This window comes from Pelophylax lessonae (assembly GCF_965119305.1).
Source record: "Pelophylax lessonae genome assembly, chromosome: 9".
NCBI classification, from domain to species: domain Eukaryota; kingdom Metazoa; phylum Chordata; class Amphibia; order Anura; family Ranidae; genus Pelophylax; species Pelophylax lessonae.
In genome coordinates this window covers 55,928,781-55,949,998 of record NC_138776.1, presented here as the reverse complement: position 1 = coordinate 55,949,998, position 21,218 = coordinate 55,928,781, and the positions used below count along the sequence as shown (strand labels likewise).

At 40.0% G+C, this 21,218-nt stretch overlaps 1 protein-coding gene across 1 annotated transcript in view; it reads right to left on the bottom strand.

Moving 5' to 3' along the window:
• The window catches only part of LOC309564211 (pancreatic triacylglycerol lipase-like), a gene marked incomplete at its 3' end in the record, with an annotated part of 122,050 nt that overhangs the window by 96,387 nt on the left and 4,445 nt on the right, over window positions 1–21,218 (bottom strand). The window contains exons 2-7 of the mRNA XM_082268838.1: window positions 18,743–18,897; window positions 18,330–18,455; window positions 13,966–14,100; window positions 8,929–9,037; window positions 3,864–3,983; window positions 2,292–2,414 (exon numbers count right to left, since the gene is read on the bottom strand). Of these exons, the coding sequence (XP_082124964.1) occupies window positions 2,292–2,414; window positions 3,864–3,983; window positions 8,929–9,037; window positions 13,966–14,100; window positions 18,330–18,455; window positions 18,743–18,897 (768 nt within the window). The remainder of the gene's footprint in view (window positions 1–2,291; window positions 2,415–3,863; window positions 3,984–8,928; window positions 9,038–13,965; window positions 14,101–18,329; window positions 18,456–18,742; window positions 18,898–21,218) is intronic.

Genomic DNA, 21,218 nt, shown 5'->3' with positions numbered 1-21,218 from the left:
AGAGTAAATGAGCATTTCAAACAGAACAAATTTGGGTCCTTCCAACAAGCAAGATGACCGCGGCTGGATCTTGCTTGTTGGGAGGACCTGAATTTGTACTGTTTTTGTGCAGTTTTTTAAATTTTCCTGTTTTTAATTGATTTTCACAATGGAGCGTGCTCTTTTTATTTTATGGTAACATCGGTGCAAGGAGCCTCAACGCCCAGCATATGTTGCGATATGAGGTGATACACATTGCTTTGCTGTAAATCCAGTGGGTGGATCAGAATTATGGAGCTACTACATATTTACAAACACCTTTTTGACCCCTTTTTAACGAGGCTCACTACAATCTGGTAATCCCCCACCTTGTTAGCCATCAGGGTAAATCAGTTAGTGGTATTAATAACGGGAATTTGGATAAGTGGGATAAACCTTCACACAACAATAATCAAGGCTGGTAGAGGGAAGGGCAGTAGCCAGTCAGGTGTGCTGTATGCACATGTGCTGACCGTCAACATGGGAATAGGAGAAGAGAACAGAATGATGACTTGACTTGTCTGTAGATTCAGTAACTCAGTGAAGGGATGATGGGAACCCCTCATAATGGGCACAGCAGGGGTGCAGATCTGGGTACTCAGCACAGGGATGGTGGGAGCCTCTCACAATGGGCACAGCAGGTGTGCAGACCTGAGATCTCAGATCAGGGATTGTTGGAACCCCTCATAATGGGCACAGTGGGTATGCAGACTTGGAAACTTGGTACATGGATCTGGGAACCCGTCATAATGGGCACAACAGGTGTGAAGACCTAGGAGCTCAGCACAGGGATGGTGGAAACCCTTCATAATATATGGTTATGTGGGACCTTACCTCCTGCATAGACATTATTGCACTTATACAACCCTTTGAGTGTTTCCATTTTTGTCTTTCACCTGGCAGATTCTCCACTTATTGTGGGTTCCAGCTGTCTCCAATCAGCCACTGGCTGAGGGATACACAATATCAGAGCATGGCAGGAATGATTCTCATTTAAATCCTTCTATGACTCCCTTTACCAGATACCTCCTGATATAAAGATTTGGGCAACTCAGTCACATGCTTTTATCTCCACTGGCAAGCTGTTGCTTTTTTGATCCACATAACAAACTATGTAAGTGTTTTTATGCTTTATTTGATCTGATATTAGACTTTTTGTATTATTATCAATGTTACTTTATTATATCATGTTACAACTGCAATATGTATCTATGTTTGTATTTAAGATTAATTATCTGTAATTGATCACTTACAGACCGCCTCTAAAAGGTTACCCCCTGAAGAAGGAGCTTTTCACTTATGTCTCTGAAACGCGTTGGGTATTTACCTTACATTACAGCGGTAGTCATCTGCTATGTGGTCTGATCTACTGTATACAACTTGCCATTATTTTTAAACTCAATTTATTTGTACTTTGTTACTTCTTTAATAAAATATACTTTTTTTGAACTCTTATGTACTTACAATGTTGTTGATATATTAGTGCCTAAAAAGTCCCACCCCTAGGGGAATTTCTTTGAAGATTCTATTTTTTGGGATGCGGCACAGTTTTGTGGACTTCACATGAGCATACTATATGCGAAACCCTTCATAATGGGCACAGCAGGTGTATAGACCTGGGAACTCAGCTTAGGGTTGGTGGAAGCCCTCGTTATGTATATAGTAGGTGGGCAGATCTCGGAATTTAGCTTAGGGTTTGTGGGAATCCCTAATAATGTACACAGTATATGGGCAGATCTGGGAACTCAGCTTCCCAGATATATCGCATATCAGGCAAAGTAGGTATGCAGACTTGGGAACTTGGCACAGGAATGGTGGGGACACCTCATAATGTACACAGTGGGTGGGCAGATCTGGGAACTCCGCTTAGGGTGGGGGGAAGCCCTCATTATGTACATAGTAGGTGGGCAGATCTGGGAACTCAGCTTAGGGTTGGTGGGAACCCCTCATAATGTATACAGTAGATGGGCAGATCTGGGAATTCAGCTTAGGGTTGGTGGTTGCCCTCATAATAGGTACAACAATTGTGCAGTGGTGGGAACTCACTTCTGGGATAGTGGAAACTCCTCATAACGGGCACAGTAGGTGTGTATAAGTGGGAACACAGCACAGGGATCTAATGAAATCTCCGAGAGATACAGACTGTGATTGGTTTCCAGCACCTACCAAACACTGACATATCAGTTCTGAGTGGACTGACCTTTAAAGCACGCTACCATTACCAGCATTCATCCATTATGTTACAGATCTGTTAAAATTTGCCAATGACTTACTTGGATTGTTCAAGATTTCTTCATCAGTGATCTCAACATTCTTGTAGGACTGACATTCAGGCATTTCCACACCACCATTGGGGAAGAAATCCACATGGCCGATGACCTGACTCATCCCCAAGCCTGAAAGATACATTTTCATGGCACAAAAGGTTGTACAATGTAATACATGTAGAATACATTTGTATGAAAAAGTGGCAATTAAAAGTGGAGTAAACTCATTGGTGGAAGGGAACCTTCACCATAATCTGCAAGTACTGAACAGCACACTGCTACTTTTCTACTACTACTACTTTACTACTACTACCTTCAACTGCTTCTACTTGCTACTACTACTTTCTAATGTTCTGTTCTTTAGTGATAATGGGTCTGAGATCCTGTCACCACTGCATTCCACACCAATGATGATTCTTCGGGTTTCCATGGCACTCCTCTTCAGACATTGGGTGGCCAATAATGTTTAGCATGCACAGGAGTTACACTGTCTCTGGCAACTAGAGAAAAGTTTTTTTTTTTGCAAAAGGGACTTTGAGCTTGATTTACTATAGGTCTGTAGGCTGTCTACCTTGCAAGAGAAGGTACATTTTGCAAGGGAATTTTCCCCAGAGCTTAAAGAATGTGATATAAATTCACTTTGCAAAGAATATGCAATCACTTGCAAGGAAAATAGAAAAAACATTTTTGCTTGCACATGACTGAATGATGGAGGTCAACAGAGCTTTACCAAATTCACTAAACTCTTGTGCTTTTAGTCTATGATGTTCTCAGGTTAACTTTAAGAGTAGTCGGTATCGAACTATAGTCAATGCTACAAGATTTAGTCAGGTGTGGTATGCTGGGAGATTTATGCCCCGTACACTCGAGTCGAAATGCCAGGAATTTTCGTCCGACGATCGATCTGCCGATTTTCGGCTTGTTAGTATGATGCTTCCGACAACCGACTCCGACTTTTTGACCGAAAAAATTCTGGTGTGCAGGCTATAAAATTTTTGTCCTAAGTCAAAACACGTCTGATTTTCGTGCAGTCAGTGCAGATTTCGACAGGGAAAAATCTTATGAGCAAGACTGGGCATGCTCAGAGAAGAAAGAACACAAAGAAAGCAAACCAATACATGACATCACTTCTGAAGTCGAATTCTGTCGTGCAGGAAAATTCGTGCGCAGTCTAGAGCACATTCCAACCAACAAACATCACTCTGGACAAAAGATGGACGACCGGTCGGCGGAAATTCGGTGCGTGTGTACGAGGCTTTAGTCCTGCAGTAGGTGAAGGTTTTAGTAGGGCCTTTGCAACAAAACATAGGGCTAAACCCAATGTTACTAACACAACAAGTGGTCTGAATTGCGATGTCAACTGGTGACTTCTGTATGAGGACTTTCAAGCCCCTAACAAAAAAGCAGTGACAAAAAGTATGATTGGGGCTCTGGTGGCCTTGAGGTCATAGGTCTGTAGTTCAATCACAACATTTAGCTAACATAGTCATTATACTTCTCTATAATTTACATCAGAGGGCACATTATCTTGTAGATGTATTTTTATTTTTAATATTATGATAAATCAGTAATACTAACCCAAGTCGGTCAGGACACTTCCGGCATCAGTGTGGATGACATCAACGAATGAAGCATCCGTCAAATCCAACCTGACCTCCGCGGGTGTATCCTGGAAGTACGGCTCAGCGGGATCCAGGCCTGATCAGATAGGAAGCATACAAGATAAGGTTTCCGCAGATTTCCCTATTACCTTCCCCATTTATTGGACTGTACAGTCCCTCTGATCCATAAGACCCCACCCCTGAACACACATTATCTTGCCCTAAGGGTTACATCAGATCTTTCCACCAGCCATAGCAGTACAGTACATTCCAGGAACAAATGCATCAAAAGTTTGACATTTTTGTACAAATCTGTGAAAAAACCTGAGAACAATGCTAAATTAACTGCAATTTAATTGAAATTGTTTTCCATTTTTTTCTATGCCTAGTGGGAAAATCCACAATTTATTTTTAATAAACAAAAAAGGAATTTCAACTGCATATGTAAATATACAGTATGTCACCAGTAAAATTGAAGAATAAGGAAATGTAGACATTGGTTTCTCATTGGTCAGCAAGCCATGTGACCTTCTCTTGTAGAGCAAGCATTGTGCAACTGGCATGGTGTGTGCATACACCAACTGCCACTCACTTAACATGCTTACCAGACAGTCAGTGAAGCCATGCAATGTGGAACTTTATTCCAAGGGACAAGATAATAGCATGTGATAAATCAGACAAGCTTAAAGAATATCTAAACTCAAGAAGAAAACTGTAATATATTACAGCTCACCAGTCCTTAGATGTGGTGGCCGCAATAAATTTATTTTTTTAGCCTTTTTTTTTTTTTAACTTTATTTTTACCTGATAATGCTGTGATTAACACGCTTCTTTTCACTGGGTGGCTACACTCAATGCACCACTGTATCTATGGGTGCAGCCATAATTGTCACATGGCCTGGACAAACATACTATACATAAAAGTCAAGGTTTTTCATTTATCCCAAGTCCTTTATAATGGATCACTCCCTTGGCCCCCTTGGCAAATGCCAAGCAAAGTCTCGTTCCCACCCTGAACTATAGGGCATCCAGAAAAAAAACATCAAAGAGTGCACAAAGTTCAATGTTTGTAATACGTTTTTCTAGGCACCTTGAGTTGTGTGGCACCCTCACTGACCCATTTCACCCATAACTGGGCCTAATCTGAGAAATGGTGGGAGAAATGTGTCAAGGGAGAAGGTCCTAGGCAGGGCTTCATGCAACTTGTCCTGGATAATTAATACATTACAATACTGCAAAGAGAGAGAAGGGCGACACCGCTTCAGGTGAGAGTAATCCTCTCCTTGATGACCGGGTGCTGGTCCAGTCTGTGGTCTGACCAAATGATCCAGGATACAAAGTGACCGCACTCCAGGATACAAAGAAAATATTTTATTCCATTAAATCATCCAACATCAAGAAATAAGTTCACAAGGTGTCATAAGGATGTGCACAAATACAAATAACATATAACATAAAGAACCAACTTTGTATTTGTATGCACCCTGACACCATGGGAAAAAAACGTTCAGTCACAGGACGATTACTAATAGACCAACACATAGCGTAAACATGTCAAACTGGAGATTCCATTAAGCCCACCATGTCAACTGAATAGGTACATGTACTATATACCACACTACAGCTACACACGGTCCTATATAAGATCACAAATACAATGAGCCCATTGAAAACAAATAAACAAATAAATGAAACAAATGGTATAGAAAAAGACACGGTCGATTTGTACAACAATTACCTAATACCACGCAACAAGACCATAAAATGGATTCAAAATTAAAGATAACTAAATATGATGATATTTAAAAAGAAAAGAAAAAGTTCATAAAGGTAATATATTCTAAAATTTAGCCATGCAAATAAAATAGTTTTCCCTTCATGGCCAATGTTGCAGCATAGAGCAAAAAGTCATGAGTATATACACAACGACCACTCGCTTATCATAATACCCACAAGATCAACTTTAAATCCTCAACATAAGATATATAATAATAAGCACATAGGGGTATGGAAAACCAGACCAGAATACAACCAAACACATAGTATTTTCACATATTGTAATAACCAAGAAATATATATCAATATACCTATAAGTTTGAGAATGATGGAAATAGAAATAATCGAGGGTTTTATTTTACTAGTGGGAGGAACTAAACTAGTGCCGAAAACCTTATTCAAAATAGTGTGTCACGTTCCACTCAAAGTACAACCCGTTAGGTATCCTGGTCTGGAGCTTCAAAATCGAGACTATCTCTCTTTTACAGAGGAGGTGGAGTACATCTCCCCCTCTGTAGTGCTTTTACTTTTTCTATGACCAGGGACAAATCTCCATTGTGCATAAGATTAAGGTGACAAACAACATTAGTCGATTTGTAATTTTTATATTGCTTCTCGGAATCTGTCCCTGGGCCTGCAAATGGTTCTTCCCACATATTGCTTAAGACAAGCACCACATGTAATAGCGTAAATCAAATATGATGTATTGCAGTTGAAAAATTAGTCATTCTTAAAGATCCTACCATTAATGGAACATAGGTTTTAAGCTCCAGACTAGGATGTCTAATGGGTTGAACTTCGAGTGGGGCGTGACACACTATTTTGAATAAGGTTTTTTGCACTAGTTTAGTTCGTCTCACTCGTAAGGTATAATCCTATATTATTGCTCTTTCCTTCACTCTCAAATTTATGGGTAAATTGATATTGATATGAATTTCTTGATTATTACAATATGTGACAATTCTATTTGTTTGGTTGTATTCTGGTCTGGTTTTCCATACCCCTATGTGCCTATTGTTATATATCTTTTGTTGAGGATTCAACAGGGCTGTCTTTAAGGCAGGGCAAAAGGGGCAACTGCCCTGGGCCCAGTCATTGTTGTGGGGCCTAAGCTGCTGCCCTTTGAGCCCGCACTGCCTGAGAATAGTTAGTAAGCAGATTTGGGAGGGCCCAAGAAAATGTTTGCCCAGGGTCCAATCAATAATAAAGACAGCCCTGGGATTCAAAGTTGATCTCATGGGTATTATGATAAGCGAGTGGTCGTTGTGTATATACTCATGACTTTTTGCTCTATGCCGCAACATTGGCCATGAAGGGAAAACAACTTTATTTGTATTGTTATATTTTAGAATATATTATCTTTAATAACCTTTTCCTTTTCTTTTTAAATATCATCATATTTAGTTATCTTTATTTTTGCATCCTTTTTATGGTCTTGCTGCGTGGTATTAGATAATTGTTGTACATATCGATCGTGTCGTTTTCTATACCATTGGATTTTATTTATTCATTTATTTATTTTCAATAGGCTCATTGTATTTTTGATCTTATATAGGTATGTATGTAGCTGTAGTGTGGTATATACATGTCCCTATTCAGGTGACATGGTGGACTACAGGCAATCTCCAGTTTGACATGCTTACACTATGGGCCAAATGCATTTTTGCCACTGTGCTATTGTTCCCCATGTCAGTCTCAAAGTGTCCTGTTTGATGATTCTGATCCTTCTGATAATTCTGGTTTTGGTTCAGTTTATAATCTCCTTACATGACTTGTGACAATAGACAATAATTTTAAAAGGCATTATTATTTACGTGTGACTATAAAAGTAGGGATACTAAATACAGCCCTATGTGTCTGTCTATTAGTAATCATTGTGTGACTGATCGTTTTTTTTTTCCCATGGTGTCAGGGCGCATACACATACAAAGTTGTTTTTTTATGTTCCTATGGAATCTGAGTTTCTACATTTGATTAAGACATTTATTTGACATTTTACATTTGTCACATCCATCTATTTATTGATCGTGCGATTCCTGGGGAATCGGAATATATATAGCGATTAAGATTTACATCAGACATCTTTTGTTGAGATAATATTTATTCTGCTCATAGAGAAATTAGCGCAGATTCTTTCTTTATTCAGTACGTGGTGACACTACACAATTGCCTGCTTTTTTCTGTGTTTCATTTATATACTTGATTTATATTTTACATATCTAATTTCCCCCATACGTCTCATACCCCATTGGTAGCGCATTGGCCTACCTTCTATCTTTTTATGTTATATCTTATTTGTATTTGTGCACATCCATATGACACCTAGGGGGTTTTAGACAAACATCAAATTTGGTACATCTATCTTTCTAGGGGTTTTAGTTTTCTTAATATGTTATTTTGGTATATACCAAGTGTGTGTCTTGAGCAAATTAAATAAACATTCAAACATCTTCAGCTGTAGTTTGGCTATTTTGGCTATTTAAGAGTTCAACTTCACAAGTGCTTATAGGTTATGACTAAGCGAAGCAACTCGTGAAACGCGCCAACCATGCTCTCCTCCGTGTGTGTCATGAATTTTTTTCTTGATGTTGGATGATTTTACTGAATAAAACATTTTCTTTGCATCCTGGAATACATTACAAACACTGGCCTTTACAGGATGCCGCCAGACTTTTTTTACTCTGGACATCAAACATGTCTACCTTTGTTCATCAATATTACATGAAGGCTAATATTTTATACAGGAAGATACGTTTTTTTTTTTGCTTTCTTTTAAATTATCGGTAAGTGTACATTTTTTTATCCAGAAAAAAAAAAGAATGCAGCCAACCAGCCATGACTGGGCAGCTGCAATATATTACATTTTTTTTTGGCTTTAAATCAGGTTTTACTTTAATGTAGTGCATGTCACTTTGGCCTTGGGTTGTGGTACCATGCATTTATAATGACACCTCAACCCACCACTACATTGGTTTCCTTTGCTTATTGGATCAGTAGGTTTTTGTAGTGACACTCACCATTATATTATTGATTTTGTTTAGTTGGGCACCACTAAAATACATTTCTAGAGTACCAGGATCATATTTGGATTGAAGTGATAGGTGCCCAAACACCCTGGCTGCAGCGAGGCATGTGTTGAACATGAATTTTGGTTGAACAAATGCTGAAAGGTGTGTATTAAGATCAGAATACCACAATAGAACATAAAAACGTAAATGGTTTACAGTGTGTTATCCTGTCTTTGTAGCCCCCCCATCAGTTGTCACCTGTGATCCGGCTAATGCCTTTCATTCTCTTTCCAGCCTCTCCAGCAGCGTGCGCCCCCAGACTGTGTCCGATTACATGGACATTTGAAGGAGAATATCCAAGCTTCTCCTAATAAGAAATTAGAAATATGAAAAGGCATAAAAGCGTTCTAAAAAAAAAAACTGTTTATTTCAATTCAAGAACATTTGCTGCTAATAGTAATACAATGAATTAGGGATTAGCAAATCTCCCCAGATTCAATTGGCAATCAGTTTTGCAAAGCATCCTCAAAATCTGAAACAACTCAAGTTTACCTAGAACTTCCTTAAAGTTGATGTGAAGCAAATTTTGATATTTAATTTGTGCCTTTTGTGGGATTCATAAACAAAGTATTTTTAAAAAGGTTTATATAGGAAGCTGAAAATTGCCATGGGGCATGTGTACCCCAAAACAGAATTGGAAAAAGCAATAAGTAATGTACAGAAGGGAAAAGGTATTTTAATGTGGCTTCAGTATACAATTGTGATCAAAAGTTTGCATACCCTGGCAGAAAATGTGAATTTTTGCCATTGATATTAAAAATATAACTGATTATGCCAAAACACTGTTTTATTTAAGGACAGTGATTATATGTAGCCATGTATCATCACATAGTGATTGGCTGAGACACTGTCACGGGGCCAATGGCTCCCACGACTGTCAATCAAAGTTTGTTAGCCATTTAAGAGAGGGATGGGGCGGGGCCAAACGGCAGCTCCGTGTCTGAATGGATACACTGAGCTGTAGCTCGGTTCGGGTGCCCCCATAGCAAGCTGTTTGCTGTGGGGGCACTCGACAGAAGGGAGGAGCCAGAAGCAGTGAAGAGGGACCCGAGAAGAGGAGGATCTGGGCCACTCTGCAAAACCAACTGCACATTGGAGGTAAGTATAACATGTTTGTTTGGTTTTTTTTTAAAAACACTTCTCTTACTACAATTGTCAGATACAGAAAATGTATCTCCTCTGTTCTAGTAGAAAAGGAGAGTTGGATGTTTTGCTCATTGGTGTTTAGAATATTCATAAAGTGCTCCAGTGACTCCCAATCTCAATTCCAAATTAGTATAATGTCATCAATGAAGCGTTTAAAAAAATTAAAGTTGTTCGCATTAATGGTCAAAAATTATTTCACTTTCCCAATGAGACATAAATAGGTTTGCCAAGCTAGGGGTGAATTTAGCCCCCATAGCCACATCCCTTTGCTGTAAATAGAACTTATTGTTAAATCAACAAAAATTATGTGTCTTGGAAAAGGAAAAAAAGTTAAGAATACATTTTCTCTGTGTTACAGGGTTCCCTTTGTTCAATTTCAAATAATGTTTAACTGCTGACATCCCATCTTCATGTGTAATATTAGTATACAAAGATGTGACATCCACAGTTACTAAAAACATTCCTTCTCTGAATTCAAAATTCATTAGCTCATTTAGTACATGTTTGGTATCACGCAACTAACCAGGTGTCTTTATTACCAAATCCTGCAAAAAAGAGTCAATGTACTCCCCAATTTAAGGTGTAAGTGATCCTATCCCACTGATTATCGGTCTCCCCGGACCGGATCTTTGTGTATTTTAGGTAAGCAATACATGATAGGAATTCTAGGAGCTGCGGGAACCAAAAATTATTTTTCTTTTTTATTAAAGATACTAAGGCTGCTCCCAGTATTTATCAGAAGCTTTAATTATTGTACATAGGTACCAGTGGGATTTTTATTTAAAGATAAATACTGTAGGTTTCCCTATCATCCAAAATGTCATACATCTGCTTAATATAGTTATCCTTATCTAAGATCACTACTGCACAGCCTTTGTCCGCTGGTCGGACTACAAGATGTTTTCTCTCAAGGAGGTTTTTAATACCCGTAAGAGATTCTTTATCCTCATGTAGTTTTTGCATCCTAATTTTGTCAAGATCCTGTGTCACTAAATTCTTAAAGAAATATGCAAATTAGTGCCAGGGGGGTTAAATAGTGATGCATTTCTCAAACTGGTGTGCTTATGACTCAAACCTCTAGGTATCTGATTTACCTAGAAAAGAGAGGAGGGAGGAGGATCAACAGGCCCCAAAAAAGGACTTCCTGATGACGCCTTCCGGTGAAATGCATTGAGGTTCAGTGTAGCGGTGATACTTCCAGTTTTGTAACATCCGGCCCAGTGGAACACAGGTGGAACGCACGCCACTCCTGAGTGTGGACGCCGCTGATTGTACACAACCAGGCAATTGTAGTGGGTGCCGCTTGGAGGCACACAAAAATGTGAGTTTTTCATCTACATTTTTTGTAAACAAAACATGTTAAATAAAAGGTACTGCACGGTCATTTGCTATATTCTTTATTCTGGGAAGCTCTACTGATAATAGAGCCTGACCTGACACAAAGGAAACCCATATAAACATTTTAAGGCTTAGGAGACCTTGTGATATCTAATTATCTTTATCTGATGATTGTGGATTTAAGCTAAACTAATCCTGGATTATAAGAGCTCCATAAAAACAAAGAGGGTCCTGGTGGCCCAAAGCAATCTGGTGAGTGGCCCCCTTATCTAAGGTGGAGGAGCACTATTAAGGAGCACTGTTTAAGAAGAATACTGAGCACTTATATGCACGTGGTGTGTTTACAGAAATGCGATTATGGACGTTCTCTAATTATATTATACTTGATTAATGGAATGTTTTTGTTATAAACATAGCACTTTTTTATACTATGCACGTATATGAACACAATTTGAAATTTAAGGCAGCGCCTCAATCTAACATTTACCCTAATGTGGACTATTGCACTATCATTTGGGGTTTTATGACTTATGATTTTTAGAAGCGCTGCAATTTTTTTGTATTAAAGAGGAAGTAAACCCTCCTCTGACACTTCCACCTATAGGTAAGCCTATGATAAGGCTTACCTATAGGTACTGTAAATAGCTCCTAAACATGCACCGTTTAGGAGATATTTACCTTTCATGCAGCCAGTGATGTCACTGGCGCATGCGCTCTGAAGGAACGGCCGGATGCCGCGATCCCAGGAGAGGGGCGACTGGACATGTCGTCCGTCATAGAGGTAAGCGAGCGGCGCGGCGGGGGCTCGTTCTAAGGTAAGTATTTCATAATGAGCTAGTATGCGATGCATACTAGCTCATTATGTCTTTCTCTTTCAGGATGTAAAGAAAAAAAAAATTTTCTCGGTTTACAACCTCTTTAATAAAAGCCTTTGACACTTATGAGTTGCTTATAATTATACTTCAGTATACCATAGTAACATCTGACAAAAATATCTAAATACACTGAAGTTGCAGATTTATTGAAAATGTATATTTATGTCATCAACTTTTGGGGACGACTTTACAGCAATTGCCATAGACCTCTTTGCTTATGGGTGGCTGAGCCCTGATCAACGTAAATGCTGGTGTCTTTCCCCCACCAGACAGCCTCCCATAGACATGTATGACTGTGTGCTTTGCTGCACTCATGTATATGTTGGTGTTATCCTAAACACAAGTATGGCATACGGGCACATGCAAAAAATAGAACATTTTTTTTATTTTTTGCATACACTAATACACTATGCTCATGTTTACTATATCACCAAAGTATAGTTCAGCCCCTATTGCAAGATCACTTAAAGTATCACTATGGACAAATTTTTTTTTTTCATTTTGGATAGAGTAAGGAAGTGTTATAACTGTAGGGTTTATTTTAACCAACGGTGTCCCATTGCAGAGATTTCCCTTCACTTACTGTCCCAAAGCCAAACAGGAAGTGAGAAGAAAATCCCTGAAAATGAAGGGAATTCCTTAAGGACACCTTAGTCATCAGAACTAGTGTAACCATTGGATTATTTCCCCTCTATTACTTTTCTTGGGACTCAAAATTTGGGATTTTCATTTACTTTCACTTTCAAGGATAATGATAAAAAGGACTCATAGAGAGGGTGAATCTCCTACAGACAGCAATAGAAACTAACAGGTGTCCTAATCCCTCTCCACTCTATCCAAAAAAAAAAAAGTTTTGCCTTTAATGATATCTTAATCTGATTAATTTCATTTAAAAAAAGGCTTTGTTTTAGATAGTTTTATCAGTTACACATTAAACACACTTGCTTTGAAGTTAAGACATAGCAGCGAGAACAATTTCCAAGTGACAGGACAAAGCGCTATTAGGCTTGGTACGCCCTAAATTCAAAGACACAAGGCAGGGGCTTTTTTTTTTCAAGAGGAAGGAAAAATAGGAGGAAAAGTGCTAGGAGGTGGTCTTGCTGGAAACACAAGAATTAAAATAAAAATATATATTTTTGTGGCATCTGCAGGGGATTCAGAAAATCATTTAAAATCAGGGCGTGTTTTATTTTTACCCTGAGTATGTGGTTGGAAGCACCTGGTAGAAGGGGTCATCTTGCTTGGAAATGTGTTTAATATTTTTATTGAACAATAACATCAGGTATTGTCAACATGATTGCGGAGTTGTCTTCCCCCTCCTTCAGGGTTTAAAGCAAAACTAAACCCTCCTATCCTTTTCAGCCAAGGAAGCTGCCATCTTGGGCTCTGTTTGATCTGCAACTGCCATGGTGCTGCACATGTGATCAGTTATGACACCAGATAGTTGATGGTTTGACAGTTTTGTTGACAGCACAAGCAACAGCATTCCTGGCATGCTGGGAATGTACAGTAACTGCTTTTTGAAACTGTAAAATTGATGGGTTTAGTTCCACTTTAAATAATGGTTTGTGGAAGAATCAAGACAGAAATGACTAAAAGGCCCAGATTAGGGCTAAAATTGGGCTTAAAATTTCAGCATAACCTGAACGTATTGAATACCCTGGACTTGCTCTATACATTTCACTATTTGTTTCTAATTAGCAATGGGAACATTTCCCCTTTTTTTAGCCACCCCAGCCACCTACATCCAGTTACCATGGAATGTGCCTGCTTGACTGGTAACCAGAGCAGGCCCTTAATCCATGCTAGAAAAATGTACTCCCATTCTCAGTCCAGTTTCCTTCCAACCCTCCCTTGCAAAAGACCCAAAACTTACCGATAAATATTTAACGAAATAGGCAATTTCTGCCCCCACAACACGGATATTGTTAGCCGCCTGGGAATAGGTAGTGCGGGATCCTCCGCCCCAGTCCACTGCAATGCAGTTCACATCTTCAACCTGAAACAGAGTCTGAGAAGAAGAAACAGAGTCTGGTTACACTTTCTTGCTTTGATGTACACAATATGGCCAAACACCTGACCTTCCCACCTAACCTTTAACACAAAAAGTGAAGCATACTGTTAGTAATACATCATACAAAAATGTTTTAGACAATTGTGCTTTTCCAAACTTGTGGTAACAGTTTGGTGAAGAACCTTTTCTGTTCCAGCATGCCTGTGGCCTTGTCTACAAAGCTAGCTTCATAAAGACATGGTTTGACTAGTTTGGTGTAGAGGAACTTGAATGGCCTGCACAGAGCCCTAACCTCCATCTTACTGAATGACTAAAATATTAAGCTAATTGTGAGCTGGCCTGACCTCACAAATGTATTTTTGGTTGAATGTATGCAAATTCCCACCAACACACTCAAAGATCTTGTGAAAATCCCTCCTGGAAGATTATATGCTTTTATAGGTACAAAGGTGGGGGGTTCCAAATTAGCTGCCAAGGACACATGCCCAGTGCCCACCAGTATAAGCATTTTTCAGACCCTATCTGCATTGAACCAAAGACAGATACCAGTTGGTAAGAGGGGCTTGGTAGTTGGCTAGAATTGGTGCCAAGATTACAAGTCCCTGCCCCCAATCCTGTCCTGCCGAACACTGTTCCTGCTGCTAAGGCCAAACCCTCTGCCATAGAGTATCCAACTGAGTACCACAAGACATTCTCAGACATTGACCTTTGTAGCCCAATGAAGGAATGTACACACAAAGAGCAAATTTGCTGCCATTTACTGATGGAATTTAAGGGGTGGCAAAACCGTCACATCAAATCGACATACATTCCAGAGTCACTTAACAATACATAGGCAATTACATTTCATTGATGGATTGCAGTAGTTACATGTGAAAGAATATGCTGCACTTTAAGCATCCATCTCCCTCTAACAGTCTCTCCTTCTACCCAGGGTCATTCATGCTCACAGGACTGGGCTTTCTGTAGCCACCTCCTCCACAGGTACATTTCTCCCGGGACCCTTCAGGGAAATAGCCTAACTCAGGGAACTCTTGGCCTGGCCTACAAGGCCTTTTACAATTCGCCCTAGCCCCCACCTCCAAAGAGTCAGAAAGTCTACAGCCAGCTCTCCTGGGTGCGGGTCTACTCCTCCCCAGCTTCCTGCCTTGTACAGGGCCTCCATGTGCTGGTTACATCTGTGTTTGTGTGGGCTCCCATGCTCCAAGTGCTCCCAAGCTCCAAATGCTCCTCCAAACCTAGCTTATAACTGGGCAAAATAGTTGCTCCTGCTTACATGCTCACGCGTTCATTCTAGGTGACTGTGTTGCCAATTTTTCCTGAAAGGAGAAACTAATCCTTTTGAACCCCATTGTCCTTTTCACATTCCACCTTTCTTTTGCCAGTACTAGCTAATGTTGTATAGAATTCCATAACTTAACTGCTTTTATTGTAAAAAAAAAAAAAGAATTTGTAAAATTGTAATTCTTCTGAATGTTACATTCTGAAACATTCCTGCCCATCGTACAATCCTCCTTAGATATAGAAAAAAGGCTGACCTTAAATATATATTTATATTCAACAATCAAAGCACTACTAGGGGTGACCATATTGCAATTCCTAATTATGTTTTTTCTTTTTTAAGTTCTGATTCTTTTATTAGCAGTCACAAAGATTTTCCAACTTGTTGACAATATCTCTTTGCAGCCTGGCCAATAGATCCTTCTACACTCTGAGGGCAGTGAAGGAAGGTCCTCATGACCTGTGGGTCTCTACAGGTCATCAGAAGAGTCACACAAAAAAGAGCAGTAAGTCTCATTGCTATAGGGGATGGCGGCCTGATGTAGCTGTTGCTTGGCACCGACTGCATAAATACTTAGCTTATTATATAACCATATCCCTGAGTCCTTCAGCAATAAACTTGCCATTCAATACTAGGGGCGTTGTTTAGACTTGGAAAAATGGTAAATGTATCCTGAACATCACAGAATAAGTTCTAACAATTTCTAAAAAGCTAGAACCCAACAACTGTCTGCAATTTTATCACTGCCATAGAAACTGCTGTGGGGGCTACTGCAATCAGAATCAATCCTCCAGCCCCCATTTTGGAACTTGCCATAATGAAGTCATTGGTCTACTGAGAACCGAGTGATCAAACACGCCAATCACTGAGCTGAGAGCTGGTAACTGTCAGTCACAGGCTCTATTCTCTGCCCCCCACACTCACTTGGCTGTAGAGGGGGTGGGAGCGGCCAGCTCAGGCTCTTAGTGTCTCGCTTATCTTTCTCGAGCCTGGGCTGGCTCTGTGACGTCAGCCGGCAGCGGGCTTTAACTGCTGTGATCCCCAGAAAAAGTACAGCCAAATGAGCTTAGGCTATAATTCTCCTTTAACCGCTTCCGGACCGCCCGCCGCAGTTATACTGCTGCAGGGCGGCCCTCCTGCGCGAACCGACGTAGGTATACGTCGGCCGCGTGCCTGCAGCTAGGGGGGCAAGCACATGCCGCCGGTGGCGCACTCCCGCCCCCACTCATCAGCAGGGATTACGCTGCACGGGGCAGGTGGCTCCGATTGCCACCTGACACCCACGATCGCTCCCTGCTGAGAGAAGAAGAGTCAGCTGTTGTAAACAAAGCTGACCGTTCTTCTCTCTGGGATGATCACAGAGCCCCTGTGATCCTTCTATGTAGGGTCACAGGTCTCTGTGATCATTTCACAAGCCCAGCCCCCATACAGTTAGAAACATGCCCCTAGGTACACATTTAACCCCTTGATCACTTACTGTGTTAACCCCTTCCCTGCCAGTGTCATTATTACAGTAACAGTGCATATTTTTAGCACTGATTACTGTAGTAATGTCACTGGTCCCCCCAAAAGTGTCAAAAATGTCAGTTAGGGGTCCAATCTGTCAGCCGCAATGTCGCAGTCTCGCAAAAATTTGCAGATCGCCGCCATTACTAGTAAAAAAATAAATAAATAAAAATGACATAAATTTTTCCCGTAGTTACTAGACGCGATAACTTCAATCCATTTTATTTGGGTACAGCGTCTCACTACCGCGCAAATGTCCGTTAAAGTAACACAGTGCCGAATCGCAAAATATGGCCTGGTCGTTAGGGGGGCAAATCCTTGCAGTCCAGAAGTGGTTAAAGTATGTTTATTTATAGTTCATTGGAGGAGAAGACCCCTCAGAGACTGTAGTACCATAAACTTAAGTTCAGGCAGATATAAGGGGCTGACAACTAGGAAACTATGCATGCTGCACGCTAATGAAGGCTATCCAAACATTTCCTGTAGACACTGATGTGTATTGGGCTTCTGTGACCTCAGTTTAGTCTTTACTACATTTTATATCATGTCTTCTTCTTTTTAGTATTGGACAGAGTGGAGAAGAGTAAATGTTTCTATTAAGTTTTTATTTCTGTGACCCCACTAGAGAGATATTTCCCCATTTCCTCTCCATGTGACACTTATACAAGAAATGAGGAGGATGGTTGTCATTGAGACAAGCAAAAAAAAGAGGATCCTACCCCTACTAAAAATTTCAGTAAGTGCAACGAGATATGATGTAAAATATTTAAAGATTCAATATATCTTGTACACTAATGTAAAATATGTTTATATGTAGTGCTTTTAATTGACTCAGCAACCAAAGAGGCTCCTGAAGAAGCGGCTCTCCGTGAAACATGTCGAGTTGAGATATTAATTGAAGAATATGCCATGTAAAGCAGTAAGGCTCAGAAATTGGAATTCATATATATTTTGCTATATCCAGGCTGTTTTTTTAGACCCTTTCACTGAGTTCAGTGTTTTAATAATGTATCAATAAAGTTGGTTTGTTATTTTTATACACTCGTGTCTTTGTGCTCATAAAGTCCATGATTTCTGGTAACCTTATCATTGCTTAAAAAATGCGTTTTTGTTTGTTGTCTTGGTTACCACCAGAGAGATTTCCTATCACTTTCTATCATGACAAAATCTCCCCAGCGAGATCACAGAAAGCAATAAAGCCATGATAAATGCTCTTAACCCCTTTCTTGTCTATTAAAAACTAAATTAAAATTAATGGTTTTGGACTTGGCTCATTTTCCATTGACCTCAATTCCTGTCCTGGGGTCACAAGGGTAAAATGATAAGGGGAATCTCCCCAATGAAGTCACAGACAGCAAAAAAAAACAATCAAAAACTTAAAATTAGGTTGGACATTAACAGTAAAGGTGCCAATGACTTTGAAGACAGGTCCACTTACTCTGCAGGTTTCAGATAACCAGGAAGCCTCTCCACTACTGGTAAAACCATGGATGGCAAAGCGGGTCTTCCTGGCAGTGCTGAAGTTGGAGGATGAGATGGTGGAAGGATTGACGGCACTGATCACCTGGATGGAGGAGACAGAATAAATAAATATATATAATATAATGTATGTTATATTGTGGAATATGGAACATGGTATATTGTGGAAATACCATATAGTACGCCCTAAAGTGCTAAGGTGAAAAGTATTTTTATCTCCACTAGGTAGATTAACCCTCTCTATTTGCAATACTGATCATTTTCAGTGAAACAAAAAGTGAGGAAATTTTGAATATCTAAAGCATCACTTTTTAGCTGATACTGGTCATTTTTAGTTTACAGAAAAAAAAATGGCAGAATTGGATCTCTCACTTGGTAGCTGTTCTGGTTGCTCCTGGTATAGAGGAAGAACCGGACGTTGATTTTCTCTGGGGACCAGGGTAACTTGGCAGAGGGTCTCTGAATAGAACCTGAATAGGGCCAGGCATCTGAGAAACATCCAAGCCTGTCATAGCACACCTCAGCACCTGCAGGAAGGCACAAAGAGACACCAGTAAGAAGAAACTCCAAATACGCTCCGTTTAATAACATTATGGTCAAGGTAAGACCCCCCAAAAGGCCATCTAGAACTGTGTCAGGAGCCCAGAGGGTGCTTAAGGACCTCTAACACGTAAGATCACCATCAACCAGCAACTCTGTGCAAGGATGGGGGATACCATTTGGAGAAGTAGGTTTTTGTCTATAGGTTTGCAATAGCTTCACATTTTCTCAGCTTGACCCAAACCTGCAGAAAACTTTCACATGATAGCAGTTTACCAGCCATGGAATTCGGTCCCGTAGCCGTATGTAACACAGGGGAGGGGATGCTGGTGACATCATTGACCTAATGTGGCCATATATTCCTGCGGAACCGGCCAAATTTTGATCCCTCTATGACCAGCTTAAGTGTTATCCCAATTTGGCTGCAAATGTGAAAATACACTTTAAAGTCTACTGAGCCCTGATGAAGGTGGAGGGTTGTTGACCCCTGAAACATGTTGACTGTTTTATATGATCTTTTTATGTGATTATGATAAACCTATTGTAGGTTTACTGCAGATGACTATCAGTATTCTGCTATCTGTGGTTACAATCTCAGGGTCATTGCTGGAGCTTTTATCTTTGTCACATCTTATCAACCTCACCTGCTTTATCTACAGACAACCTTACCCTTCCATGTCCCATCATTAACAACAGCTGAAGATTTAACCCTTGCCCAGCTTGCAGTTCACTTTTTTTTAAATATATATATGCAGTATCTGACTATAGAGAATACACCCCTAACATTTTTGTAAATATTTTATTATATCTTTTCATGTGACAATACTGAAGAAAGTAGTGAGTGTACAGCTTGTATAACAGTAATTTTGCTGTCCCCTCAAAATAAGTCAACACACAGCCATTAGTGTCTAAACCGCTGGCAACAAAAGTGAGTACACCCCTAAGTAAAAATGGCCAAATTTGGCACAATTAGTAATTTTCCCTCCCGTGTGTCATGTGACTCATTAGTGTTACAAGGTCTTAGGTGGGAATGAGGAGCAGGTGTGTTAAATTTGGTGTTATTGCTCTCACTCTCTCATACGGTCACTGGAAGTTCAACATGGCATATGGCCACATGGCAAAGAACTCTCTGAGGATCTGAAAAAAAGAATTGTTACTCTACATAAAGATGGCCTAGGCTAACAGAAGATTTCCAAGACCCTAAAACTGAGCTGCAGCTCAGTGGCCAAGACCATACAGTGGTTTAACAGGACAGGTTCCACTCAAAACAGGCCTTACAATGGTCGACCAAAGAAGTTGAGTGCACGTGCTCAACGTCACATCCAGAGGTTGCCTTTGGGAAATAGACGTATGTGTGCTGCCAGCATTGCTGCAGAGTCTGAAGGGGTGGGGGGGTCAGCCTGTCAGTGCTCAGACCATACGCCGCACACTGCATCAAATTGGTCTGCATGGCTGTTGTCCCAGAAGGAAGCCTAAACCTAAACCCTATTGAGCATCTGTGGGGCATTCTCAAACGGAAGGTGGAGAAGTGCAAGGTTTCTAACCTCCACCAGCTCCAAGATGTAGTCATGGAGTAGTGGAAGAGGACTCCAGTGGAAACCGGTTAAGCTCTGGTGAACTCCCTGCAGTGCTGGAAAATAATGGTGGCCACACAAAATATTGACACTTTTGGCCCAATTTGGACATTTTCACTTAGGAGTGTACTCACTTTTGTTGCAAGCGGTTTAGACATTAATGGCTGTGTGTTGACTTATTTTGAGGGAACAGCAAATTTACACTGTTATACAAGCTGTACTCTCACTACTTTACATTGCAGCAAAGTGTCATTTCTTCAGTGTTGTCACATGAAAAGATATAATAAAATAGTTACAAAAATGGGAGGGGTGTACTCACTTTTGTGAGATACTGTATATACACTATATTGGTTTAGATATGCTTTAATTGTATGTCTTCATTGAGCTATCGAGCTGTGTGAACAACAGGTTTTTTTTATTAGTAGATGAGAATTAGGCTGGCCATAGATGAGTCTTTTTTTTTTTTTGTTCAACCAGCGATTTGAATGAAAGAAAATTACTTAATTCCCCCATCCACGCGTTCAAGGTTTATAGGGAAATCACTCTCACTGAGATACTGTATTAATAATAAATGCCCCTAAAAAGTGCCTAGGGTTCTGGGTCATGCCCCATTAACTATTAATCACACAAAAAAAAGTTCTTAAAAATTGTCATTTTTGATAAAAAAGCCACGTATTGAAAAAAAAAAAAAAAGAGAGATTGTTTGATTTTGACTTTGGATTTAGTATCTGGGG